Source organism: Bemisia tabaci, chromosome 4 (genome assembly GCF_918797505.1).
Source record: "Bemisia tabaci chromosome 4, PGI_BMITA_v3".
Lineage (NCBI taxonomy): Eukaryota > Metazoa > Arthropoda > Insecta > Hemiptera > Aleyrodidae > Bemisia > Bemisia tabaci.
The window spans coordinates 13933978-13947716 of NC_092796.1; the positions used below are offsets into that span (position 1 = coordinate 13933978).

Here is a 13739-nt window from a genome sequence, read left to right on the forward strand (position 1 = left end):
CTACGAAAGGGGACCCCAGTTTGTGACTTTCAGTCGTACACTCAGTCGTGAACATGATATACCCTAGAAAGTGTGGGCTTCAATTTCCACTTGGGATTATATTTCTGGTGAGGTATTGTGTATTATTATTTAGTTAGTCACTATTCAACTTTTACTTTTAAACACCTTTAAAAAAAATTCGCCTTAATCAACTATCTGTCGTAATTGAAGAGGGAAGGAGAAAAAGCTTGGTTTTAGTTTTTGATTTATGTCCTCAAACTTCAAACAATATTGCAAATTTTATGTATAATTTTATAGGTTTAATTCCTTCGCTTATTATCGATTTACATAAGCAGTTTCAAACTTATAGGTATCGACAGATTTCCGAGAGGAACGTGAAAATTACGAGTATAAGCAAAATTTGTTTCCTATGAAACAAAAATGTCATGTCACATTGGAACAAGCGAGTGGGTGATTTTTTAAACTAGTATCCTTAAAATCTAACATTTAAACATGAATTAATAGGGTCAAGACGTGAGAGAAACATCAAAACGATAAATGTATCGACGGTGAAATTTCTAAACTACTATCTCGTTTGTGCGGTGTTTCAAAATCTCCACTTACATTTAAATTTTTCTAAATGAGAACGACTGATCATGGTTGCTTGCAGCTTTTTCAGAATATGCATCATACGGATGAGAAAAATCACTGAGGGTTTCAAAAGTTGACGTTAATTAGTTTAACATTTAAAAAATTAAGTATTCCAGGAATTCTGCATTGTTAAACCGATACACAAGGTTTGTAGATATTAATTTTGTCAGGCATTCTAAAAGTAGACCCTTTAGTTGTATACATTTGTACCGTAGACCAAAAAAATTTTGACATTTTTTGAGTAGACCTCTCTTTCGTAGACCTAATGTCCCTGAATGCACGCCACGCCACCGTCTACGGGACGGAGGTGAGAGGGTAGTTCGTTTCTGATCCATTCCGTTGCGTCGTCTAATTTTCAGGCATTCGCCTGTTTGGCAAACACCCAACCGATAGAAAAATACGGAGACAATCCAACATCCAACAATGCTGAATCGAGCCCGGTCAAAACTGATCCCGCACAATCAGTTGCGAAACACGATGACAACCCAATTTCCGACCATGCTGAATCAAGAGCTGTCAAAATCAATACCGACGCTCTGAAATCGGCCGCGGAACATCCGGACGAAACTCTGACCGGAGGCGAGCGTCTTCAAAAGAGGGGCTTATTTAACGAAATTCTCGGAGGGTTGGAGACAGGGTTGGATCGTCTCCACTCCGACATAGCCGCGGGCAACTTCCAGATGATCAACAACCAGGGAGTCTCCCATGGCGACGGGAATGGCGGGTTCTATTGGAGCGGCGGGATCGCCAAAACCCCTTACTCTGGTGATTCCATGGATTTTACGGTCAGGGGAGTCCGAGTGCGGATGGTCAGTCCGGAGAAGAGGACACAAAAAGTCCTCTTCGAGGGCAGGATGGTCAAGGTCAACGATGTGGTCGTCCTCTACGATTCTGGCGCTGCGAGTCGGACAATGAGCTACCAGAAGACGGCGACAGCGTTCTGGCACACGAACCTGCCGCTTTGGCCCGTCGGAGGCGTTGCGATGACGCCGGAGGATATCCAGAATTTCGAGAGGGAGTTTTCGAATGCGAGGGAGAGGACGTCGGAGGTCGCGGGGGCTGTGGTGGGTGCCGCGAGAAAAGTGGTGAGGAGGGCCAATGATGCGTTGAAGGATTTTCGTTTGGCCCGCTGTCATCACCGCCGCGGGTGACGGCGGGCCGGAGACGTTCTGTGACGATGACGTCCGTCACGATGAGTCGTCGGAGGCACAAAGGAGGACGCGGCGGTTTTTTCTTTGGTCTCATGCATCTTTGGCATATCGAGGGTTGGTACTAGTTTAATGGGAAATTAGGAAGTTAGGAAGTTAGGCACGGTAATTTAAATGTACACCTGTTTTTTAAAGCCATTAAAAATAGAGCATATCATATTCTTGTGAATTAACTTTTTTCTTTCTTTTTTTCTCTTTTGGTGATGTCAGGTAGCCAGTGCTATGGTACTGCAATAGCACTGGCTACCCGACAAACCAAAAATTACATAAAGTGCTACTACCATAATGTTGTATATTAACACTTTCAATCAACTTTTTTCTCCTCGTTGAAAGTTGAACAGAACTACAGAGACGCATGATACACTTGTCTCGACTTGAAAATAGCTCAAATTGTATCATCATCGCAATTAAGGCGCACCTTATTCTGTACAATCCTTAATGGCATCTATCATACTGGATTGTCCCAAATCGAGGGGGCCAAGCGGCGATGTGTTCATCGAATATCTGCATCGAGGCATCTTAAGCACGACCAATCTACACGGATCAGTCATTCCCGAAGAAGAGTTTTGGAACTCTACTGCGTAGTGACATGGAACTGGCTGTTTTTGCGGCGGGAAATTTAAATTTAATGTTTTCCTCATGGGAGCAGCCAATGTGACGTCACGCCGGCTGCGACCGAGTGAAGGCCGGGCATGGTCGAGCGGGGAGTGGATTTAAAAGAAAAGCGCAATGACTGGAGATTGGTCTTGATCTTAAGGGGCTAGTACGTCCATACTGAAAGTTAGAAGTCCACCCACACTGGCAATATAAATGCATGAGGGCCGGATTCACCTACTTGCCACCCATGGGCCGCCTATATTTTGCCGCCCCCTTCTCATTCGTTTCGAAACTCGATAGAAACTATCAAATGAACGTGCCAGCGGGGGAGGGGTGCATAAGACGCATTTACTCGTGTTGAACACATTTTTTGGGAAACCACTGTCAACACTACTAGCAAAAGTTCATGGAACTTTGCGCGAAAATTAAGTTCCGTAAACCTATCTCTGTGTGGGCAAGACCGTCCATTCATAAGCAATGAAAGAAAGAATTATGAAAGAACAAACATAAATGTGGTTCAATGATTTTAACTTCCGCCGCGACGCCGCGCAGACCGCGCCGTTGGACGCAATGCGTGAAGTATTCACGCAGTCTTGTAGGCGCTATGCGTTTCACGCTGACCGCACTGTGTTTGGCGCAATGCGTGAAGTATTCATGCATTCTTGTAGGCGCTATCCGTTTCACGCTGACCGCGATGACCGCACTGTGTTTGATGCAATGCGTGAAGTATTCGTGCAGTCTTGTAGGCGCTAATATGTGTTAAATGCCGATCGCCGCGCCGAGGGCTTCTCCCTTTCATCTCAAGTCCTCGTTATCATTTCTCTTTAAGTCGCGCCGTTCTAGGCGAAATTGCGTGTTTGGTTTCACTCGTAACTCGAATTATTGAGGATGCTGTCTCTTGTATCACTAAGAGACGACAAAATTAGAATTTTTTTTATACCTACTCTTTGAAAAATTGCAAATTTTTGCCGCCCCTTAGATTTGCCGCCATGGGCCGCAGCCCATGTGGCCACCGCCACCCCCTTAATCCGGCCCTGTACATGACAGTTTTTAAAGTCATCAAAAATATCCTAGTATGTGATTATTTTGAGAATAGCGTAATCACTCTCCTGTACATCCACCCCCACTCCTCTCCTGATTTCAATCACCATTTGCTCTAGATACAAACTTTTTTTTAGTGAAATTTGGAGTACATTCCCTTCTAAAGCCTGCTTTGCCCCCAACGAGCCCGAGTGAATTGAATGAGGCATGACACTTGCCCCGTAGAGTGGAGTGTTTATTCCACAAGAAGAGCTGATAACTGTCCACGAGGAAATGCTGCATCTTGGGAGCGTTTTCCACCTGTCGCTGAGATGTTAGTGGGAGGTCTTTCTATGTCTTTGACAACACTTTTCACGCATAGAAACGAAGCAAATGAATCAGAATGCTCTCAGGACTTTTTCGAAAAAGCTAGCTTTTGCCCAGATGACGATGGATGGAGATGTAGTAACCGCGATGTCGCATCGTCCGATTTGGCGCGGTAGAAAGTGAAGCTGCCGGCGCGATGCGGCACGGTGCGGCGCGGTGGTGTCCGTCGCACCGTTTGCGTCTGATGCGATCCGCGTAATTTTCTCAGTCGCCTTCAGTCCTCTTCACTCTCTCCGTGCGTTAAGTCGCTGTGCGTGTGTGTGTATGTGAGTCGTGTAAGTGAAAAACCTCGTAAGTGCTTCTACCCGGGGACCGGCTCCAATTTTACATCCCTTCTCCTGTCCGTGATCGAAATTTACCTCCGGCCAAATTCGTTTTGGAACTTAGGGTCGGTTTTGCAGCCGACGTTTTAAAGCCGGAAATCCTAACCTCAAAATCCTCACGCTTCAATGGACGTGCTTATTCTAAAATTAGTGTGTTAGATATCGAGGTGCTCTTGCGTTGGGAGTGCACCATTTTTCATTGAAAAGCAAGAATTCTCTTGAATATCCGTAGCCTGCAATTATCTCCTCACATTGGTGATAGTTAATTCATTTCAACTTAACATTGGCAAGCACCGAAAACAAAAATAAGCATAGATCATTATTCCATCAACTACACATGGCTCAACTTGGTGGTTTAGGGTATAAATGAGTGGTGTTCACTGAATTAATTAGTTGATTTAATTAGAAGATTAGCAACGATGGCTGTTTACGTCAGAGTCCATGAGAATACATTAAATTTTGAGTGTTAGTTGCTTAAAAAGTTTTAAAATGTCAGTGGTGACTTTTGGGTTTGCGGTTTATGCAAGGCTCTTGAAATATACATTTATTTCCAAAAATCCATCAGCTGACGTCTTAAGTAACAAAGTTGCTACGCACTTTATTAAATTATCGTTGCCTGTGTGTTTTCAACACGGATGCCTATAAGGTTACTCTTAAAATAAGTCTATAGGGCGATTTCTTAGATGTATAAGATAGAGCTACCGAACAGAGATGCAGGAATAGGGTACCTACACGTTTTCCTGCTACAAGAATGTCCTTATGAGGAAAACGAGATAAATTGTCATAGACATACGCCTTTCTCGCTTGTTATTGCAGAATAAAAGATCTAAGTGATTATCTAAAGTGATAATCGTCTGATAAACAATGCCTCACTTTTCAAGGAGAACTCAGGTTTCGGTTTCATTCAATGAAACTAAAATTGTTACAAAATTATAGGAATTCCTATCAATGTTACAAACTGTGTAGCTTTACGCTAACGTTAACTTTAAAAATAAGATAAAATTGATTTAAAATTGAATATTTTCAGCAGACAGAACCTTGACTGTCATTTTGCTACATTAAGTATTTACATATTTGACGTAACCAAAGTCATTACCAAAGTGAGACTGTTTTATTCCCAATGATACAATGCCAATCTTCTTCCCTTATCAAGTCTTAATTCTCTCTCTCCTGAAACTATTCAACAAAAATGCATAAAAGCGTTGTCAAGAGTAAAAATCTCACGCGAGAAAAATTGAAAGTTCAGAGCTCGCTACAGTCGTGGTCGCATATTATTATTATTCGAGATCTTCTCATCACGAGAGGTTAATGTTCTCTCACTCTCACTCTTAAATATCCATTCCTGGTTTCCTGTCTTCGTGGGAATTTTATGAATAACGATTTGTCTCGTTCTTACATCGTTAACGATTCGCCATCCTTATGATGGCGTTTATCTCACTATTCTCCGACCTCATACTTTTTAATGTTCAACTTTTCCGAACTACTTTAATAGATGCCAAGGAAGCTTAAGAAAATGTTTTTCTACACACATTAAAAACATAATCGACTCCCGCACTAATCGTTTCTCACGATGTAAAATTTACCTTCGATGAGTAGTATAGACTAATAATTTTCGCTTGACAATGATTGATGGTACGAATATATGTAACGCAAATTTGACGTAAAACGATTTTAATCAGACCAAGTTCAGTGAGACGGAGCGACTTTTTCAGCCTGTTTCAAAAATGAAGTGTCTTCATTTTTTAGACAAGGGAACTTAACTTTATTTAAAGCTGCAACATCGACTCAAACATTTAAATTTTTCACAAGTATATGACTGCAATTTCAGTCCAAAATTTCGCTGCTTCTTGCATAGCTATTATGAGGAGAAAATTCGGTATAATTGAACGCGCCCTACAATTTTTTTTAGGAAGGATACATTTTATGAGCGGGATTTTCGCGACGTTGAAATGCAGCTCCGTTTTCAGTCTGAAAAAGGACGATATCATGCTATTGACTCCCATGTACAAAAAGTTGTTTTTATCGGCGTGACAATATAATTGGTCATTTCCTGCTGAACTCGGGCTATCGACATTTGAATATCCAGTTCAAAAGTATTAATGAAAAATTATCTAAAAACCTTATTAAAATGTCATGCATTTGCCATCAATCGGTAAAAACGAAAGTTTCCATCACGTCAACTACAAAGGCACAGATAATAGGAGGCTCCTCACCGGTAAAAATATTCCTTTTCGACTCCTAAGGAAGAGTAGGGAACAAAAATAAGAAGAGAGGAGTTCGCAACGGTAAAGAAGGATCGACATGAAATCAGCGTGCGTGTTTTCCATCGTAATGTTGAAAATTATTGAATTTTTTTTTTTTTTTTTTTTTTTTTTTTTTTTTTTTTTTTTTTTTTTTTTTAATTTGCGCCATGGATGTACACTTTGTACACCAGTAGATCAGTAGGTTAGAAATTACTGCTGAGGGCTCTCACAGAAAACTCGCGGAGCGGAATTCCTAGACAAGACCTTACACGCAACTGACTCTTAGATTAGACTCAAAAATTGTTTACTCTTTTAGTTCAATTGGCTTTTACGTTTCCGTCTTTACCAAAAATTAGAGTTATCTGAAGATCATGAACGTAGATTGAAATCATAGTATCAGTAATTCAGGAGTCTTAATGCACGAATTGACGAAAATATGATCCGCGGAGGAGCAGAGAGCTGGTAATAATCTCATCTTTTGGATCGGATTGGATCGGGCATACCCACCTACTATTATTTCCCACTTGATAGACGGATGATTCTTGCTGACCCAGGCAGAAAAATCAAATTCATTCATGCGAGTTGATAAAAATACTTATGATAAATCAATTTTGTCTACAGGAAAACGTTCAAAAATGTTGTTGAATGTTTTTGCTCTCTATTCTCTCAAAGTGCCTGAGGTTTTGATGCTTGGGCCCTTTTTTATGAAGAAAGATTCAAAGGATGAATTAGTTTTTGCGTGAAGTTCTTACGTCCATTACGGTGATCCGCAGCATTCGCGTGTGGCGATTTAACTGTAACTTACGAACTGCAGTTGGTACATGAGCCCTGGTACTCATAAGAATGTATGCATAACAGGGCTCAAGTCAAAATGCACGTAGTTCCTTTTGGCAGAAACACGTCCAATTGGATTGCATTTTGCAAAAAAGAACCACGGGTATTCCAACGTCGCTAAGGTGCAACTTTTTTTTACCTTGAAACTGTAAATTAATCATCATAATCAAGTTTTATCCTCACTCTCAATAAACTAAAATCTCAAGATGAAAACTACCTTTCTAAATTCAATTTTTCGCGTGATTTCAGTAATTTCGTTGCGGAGAATGTAAGTAGCACTATCCAAGCAACATCGGATCGCTTTTGGTTCTTTTCAGTGGCGTGGCATGAATTGCGATGTATCGATTGTTATGTCATTTATACCTATGGTAAAGAATCGATTATCAGGGTGTTCGCTGCGAACACCCTGTTTATCGATCCTTTTCCATAGGTCCAAATGGCATAACAATCGATATATCGCATAGCACGCCGCGCTACTGGTCCTTTTTCGCAAAATGCAATCCAATTGACCCATTGTGACAGGCAAAAGAGCCGCCGCCGCTACCGACGGTGGTCCGGATCTCTGAAAATAATTATCACACGACCCCCCCCCCCCCCACTCTCTTCCCCGCCCCGCCGGCCCCGGAGGAAAATGCATAGTCGGTAACAGTTATCATTCTTTCTCTGTGCTCCTCCTCGGCTCGCAGTCGGAGTCGAGAAATAGGTCAATAGTGGTGGCGCGGCGCTTCTGGCGCGATCTTCATTCCCGGTTACGCGGACTCGAAGCTCGACCGGAGAAAAAGTTGTCGGCGGATCCGATCGGCCGGCGACCGGTGCGCCTGCGCAGTCCTCGGGATTTTATTGTTCCGTACGGAACGGTACTCGAATCGAGTCGTTACGTCGCCATCGGTAGCGCTCCGCTTTCCACCGATCACCGATCACTCACCATGTGCCGTCCGAGCGGGTCGCTGCCCCGCCGTTTCTGACCCTCTTCCGTCCAAGTTCCCGGACTTTCGGGGTCTCCGGAACTTTTTCGCGAGTTTTCCGGATTTTTTCGGGAGTTTCTCGGCTTCTTTGGACCTGTGTTGTGCGGGATGGCGTTCGTGAGCCGCTTTGAGATCTACATCGCGCCGGACTCGGCCAAGATCCGCAAGAGCTTCGGGCCCTTCAAGATCAAGAGCAGCTTCCGGAGTTGTAACAGTGCGCCGCCGTCGCATCTCACGCATCAGGAAAAATGTAAGTTTGCAACTGTTGACTAGCCGAGTTAGCCACAGACACACTGGAAGAAACACTCCGGCTGTGGAAGCACTGGAAAAAAGACACATTGGATCTAGAGTCCAGACTCTTAAAAACATCGACAAGAAAAAGTACTATTGATTCAATCAGAATCCAGCTTAAATCAAGAACCAAGCCTCTTAATTTAAGCGGATTTCGTTTGGATTCAAGCAAAAATCCGATTGAATCGAGAGTATTTTTTCTTGTCAATGTTTTCAAGAGTCTGGACTCTAGATCCAATGTGTTTTTTTCCAGTGAGCCACGGGTTATATTGACATACCGTCTGCGTTCCGGGCGTATAGCACCCGGAGCAACGAAGCTACGGCTCCAGCAACCGGAACTTTCGGCCTCTGAGCCCGGAGCGGACGGAATGTCTATATAGCCCGTAACTTTTTTCAGTGCAAGACGACAATCGGAGGTTTTTAATGACATTCACGAAGGAAAAATAATCGTTGCATTACAATTATTCTCAGCGTGGATTTCAGGTCTCTAATCGAGGTTACGATGTTTCTTTTGTGATTGCAGACTCTTCAATCCCGATGAAATTACCTACAGCATTGTATTCGGGACCAAATTATTTGATATCGCAAACTTGCATCATAACCACGACTATGAAAGTATGTAGGACCTGAAATCTACTATGAGCATTGTAATATCAACGATCCTTTTATCCAAGTGTTACGTACACCGGAAAAATGTTCCTGCTAATAATTTACCGCATGCCGTGTCAAGAATTCTTGTTGAATCAATCTGAAACCTCTTCAAAGCTACCAGATGTCACGTTAAAATAATGATAGTATTTGAAACAAGACATTCTCCGTTGTCTCTACTGGAAATTCCTGTAGCAGCACATGAACAGGAATTCCTATTGACTAAACAAGAAAGTTTTTGCAGAGTAGACTCAGAACTAGACACTACTCCTGGCACGGCTGGTATCTACCCAACATCAACATCTAAATGAAGATTTGTATGACCTCCCTCGCCAAACGTGAACATTGAACAGCTATTTTCTCATAGTTTAAAAAAAGGAAATCGACGATGAAACGTCAATGAGTATTCATAAAACTACTGTCTGACGGACATGTTCAGTTGGTAGAGTTACGTCCTTTTGATGGGTGCCGATTAATGTATGCTTTGAATTGGACTGCATTTTGCAAAAAGGAACCAGGAGCATTGCAATGTTGCTAAGATTGTGTGACCTCTTCTGTCTTGAAAGAAAAATCGGATTATCTATTAACAGTTTCTTTTTTACTCGCTAAAAACTGTAAATTTAAGACAAAATTGCCGTGTAAATTTCATACTTTTTCAGGATTTCAATATTTTTATCGACAAGGTTGAAGTTGCACAATCTTAGCAACATTGCAATGCTTCTGGTTCCTTTTTGAAAAATGCAATCCAATTTATCGTTGGTGTGATGCACGTGAAAAGGTAAAGTCAGTTAAAGTAAACTATTGTTTGGTGAGTAGGTAAATAGGTAAAACCCTAAAACAACGGTACGATCGACTAAATCCTTCGTTGGATTCTTCTTCTCACAGTATAACGAAACTCGGAGGCGGAAATTGATGCAATTTTACTTTTGCGTACATGATACGCGAAGAAAACGGATAATTTGAAGCACGTGCCCTCCATTATTTTAGCGACGGCTTTGAAACTCGACTCTCCTTCTTGATTGGGAACGATTTGCATAGAAAGTGATATTTTTAGATTTTTACTAAGTGTAATTTTTACACAATGACGACTCCTGGCAACGCAGCAAGGCATCATCGCATCACAAGTCTTCCCAGCTTTCGATTTTACATACAGCGACAATCGGTCTTTTTTTACTGTTTACATCATTCCTTGTCGGTGTTCTATTCAGAGGCGCTAGGAAATATATTATTCCTCCGAAGACGTGAAATATGCCTATGCATTTGAATTTGACTCATGCATATTCTTAAATGGTACTTGAGGAGACCATTATGACTCCATGACGCGTCATGGCGTTGTTCGTGGTTTCGCGGTACGCATCAAATCGTAAAAACTCATTGTGTTTTATTGTGTGTCACATATTGTAGCACTGGGAGATTACTGTATTGTTTGCATCACCAGTATAATATAGCTTGAGAGTAGATACAACTTCCTGCAACTTTCAACAACTCTTGTTTGAATGATCCTATGAAAATGTACCTATAAAACTGAAATAGTTCTGACATCTCATTTCAAAAGCACACATACTGAAAATGAGGGCTGAAAGGGAGGCACCGATACTATCTTCGCATATTATATGGGATAGCAATGCACTTTTGGCGCCGTTGATGACCCCATTCGCAGTTTCCACTCACAATAAGATGAACTCGATATTTCCAAAGTTGTTGGTTTACCATGATTATCTGAAATTTATCCAAATTTTTTGGCCAGTCACACTTATTTTCTCTAACCGTTCTCATAGGGATGGACAATGGATATTGCTCCTAAAGAGCCAGAGTAAGCGTGGCCCCAAATTTTTAAAATTTCCTCGGAGAGACCATACCTGAAACCCACCCTTTGGGCTGAAATGACTCAGATCCCCTCTGGAAAAGTGCGGGAAAATTTACTCACAAGAAATTTTTCTAGCCACGCTTATGTTGTGACCTTCCGGCTAAAGTATCACAAGCGACATGCGGCGTTTGAAAGTTTTCGCCACCATTTAATTTTTTTACAGAGAAATTATTGGTTGAATGTGTTTGAAAATTTCACTAAATTTTATCGGCAGCACGAAGAAAATTTGTGAAAAAAAACAGTGAAATTTTCGGACGGCTTCGTTGAAAAATTTCTCTGTAAAAAAATAAAATGGCGGCGGAAATTTTGAAACAGAATTTTTGGCCGAAAGGTGACAATTTCATGAGAACTGTGGATCTACCTTTCTCGGAGAGAAAAAACTTCGTTTCTGGAACCTGACTTCAGGCCGAAGTTTTCGGATCATGCATCTAGAAACTTGAGGTTCAGCTGCCGAGGTTCGAGTCACACATGTAAAGTAATTTGGCCCTTTGGTCGACTCTAGAGAGGTTTCAACCGAAGTATCAAAGTAATTCAGATGCGTGACCCCAACTTCGGCTGCTGGGCCTCAAGCTTTTGAATGCAAAATTCAAAACCTTAAGTAGTAAAGTAATTCGGTCCTTTGGTTGACTCTGTAGAGGTTTCAACCGAAGTATCAAAGTAGTTCAGATGCGTGGCCCCAACTTTGGAAGCTGGGCCTCAAGCTTTTGAATGCAAAATTCGAAACCCTCAGAGATCTTTAGAGTCCATCATAGACCCCTTCGATTCCTTCGTCAGACTCAAGAAAGAGCCAAGTTGCAGGATATCGGTAACTCCCTTACAGCAAATATTAAATCCGTGATCAACCATATTTGGAGACGAAACCTGCGTCCGATAGAGGCGTAAAATTCGCCTGAAGTTGTTCAATTACGTTCACGAGTCATTGTCCGAGCCATGAGCCGCGTGTGTTGAGGCTGTCCATTGTCTGGGAAACAAATGACGGTCAATTATTTCAGACCGACGCGACGACGTAAAGAGCAGATGATGCCAAAAATCGAGATCACCGGTGTAATGACTCGCTCAATCAACATCAACATCGGGCTCGTCGGATTACACAATCGATGGCAGGAGAGTGTGAGTAGGAGGCGGTGTTGCCAAACTATTGCGTGACTATGTTTATCGAAAATTTCGCCTCGCAGAATAGCAAAAAAATGATATTTCTCGCCGAATTTGCAGCCATGTGACAGGAAGCGGCGGCGCTCGGACGGTCATCATAATAAATATTCTTTTGACACCCGAAAAAGTCACAATTAGGTGTGTTACGCTAAAGTTACGACTCTTACGTCGAAGGTGCTTTACATAAATGTATTTGAATGGGTACCTTTAGGTTTCGGCACGTTGGGTCGTTGATTACCCGATGCATCGGATGGTGCTAATTACATATTATTTAATCATACCTTAAGCAGCGGTATAGATAATTTTGGAACGACCCGGGAATAATCTTTTTGGCCGTTCAAAATCATACGGCCAGGGCCGGATTCACCTACTTATCGCCCATGGGCCGCGTGTATTTTACCGCCCCATTCTCAATCGTTTTGAAACATTAATACAAACCATCAAGTTTACTCACCGTCGCGTTTACTCGTGTTGGGCACATTTTTTGTGAAAGCCCTGTCAACACTAGCAAAAGTTCACGGAACTTTGCGCGAAAGTCAAGTTCGATAAACCTATCTCTATGTGGACAAGGCCTTTCATTTATAAGAGATGAACGAAAAAATTATGAAAGAATAAACATGAATGTGGTTTAATAATTTTAACTTCCGCCGCCGCGCCAACCGCACTGTGTTTGGCGCAATGCGTGAAGTATTCCTACGGTCTGGTAGGCGCTATGCTTTTCACGCCGCGCCGACCGCTGACCGCTCTGTGTTTGACGCAATGCGTGAAGTATTCATACAGTCTGGTAGGCGCTATGCTTTTCACGCCGCGCCGACCGCTGACCGCTCTGTGTTTGACGCACTGCGTTAAGTATTCATACAGTCTTGTGGGCGCTATGCGTTTCACGCCAACCGCTGCTGACCGCACTGCGTTAGACGCAATGCGTGAAATATTCGTGGAGTCTTGTAGGCGCCAATATGTGTTTCATGCTGACCGGCGCGCCGAGGTTTTCTCATTTTCATCTCAAGTCTTAGTCACCATTGCTCTCTGTGCCGCGCCGCTCCAGGCCAACTTGCGTGTTCGGTTTCTCTCTTACCTTGAGTAATGAAAGGTGCTGTCTCTTGTATCACCGACAGACGAAAAAATTAAAATTACTATACTTTAACTCTCAGAAAATAAGAGATTTTGTCGCCTTTTCTCGTTTGCAATGTTTTACCCTGAATCGGATTTATTTTTGACACCTACATTCGAAAAAATTGCAAAATTTGCCGCCATGGGCCGCGGCCCATGTAGCCATCCCCTAAACCCGGCCCTGCATACGGCGTTATTCCTTAGCACGGCAGTGTGGCTTATATCACTATTAATTATTCATTTTGTTTGTTTTTTTCAGGTGAGTTAACATTCATTTATGGACTAAGAACTTAGGTCTGGTCTGGGTGCAAGGTAATAATAAGCATGTTTTCATTATCATGTAATAAAATATACAATAATGTATTAAAGCACAGTAGAATATTACCTCCTACATGTGAGGGAAAACTTTCCCGAAATCACCTCAGCACAACATCGTTTTTTCCGCGTGTATGTTGTTTCTAAAA

General features: G+C 42.2%; 1 protein-coding gene across 4 annotated transcripts in view; it reads left to right on the top strand.

Annotated features, from left to right (window-relative positions):
- The window catches only part of mdu (mitotic spindle positioning protein meduse), a 234064-nt gene that overhangs the window by 46883 nt on the left and 173442 nt on the right, over nucleotides 1-13739 (top strand). For 2 of the 4 annotated variants that reach the window (XM_072299379.1, XM_072299380.1), the window contains exon 1: nucleotides 7929-8457. The exons of 1 other annotated variant lie outside the window; for it this stretch is intronic. In XM_072299379.1, the coding sequence (XP_072155480.1) occupies nucleotides 8316-8457 (142 nt within the window). In that variant the 5' untranslated portion in view covers nucleotides 7929-8315. Of the gene's footprint in view, nucleotides 1-7928; nucleotides 8458-13739 lie in introns of those variants that run through there. One more of the 4 variants, XM_072299381.1, reaches the window with a different exon arrangement.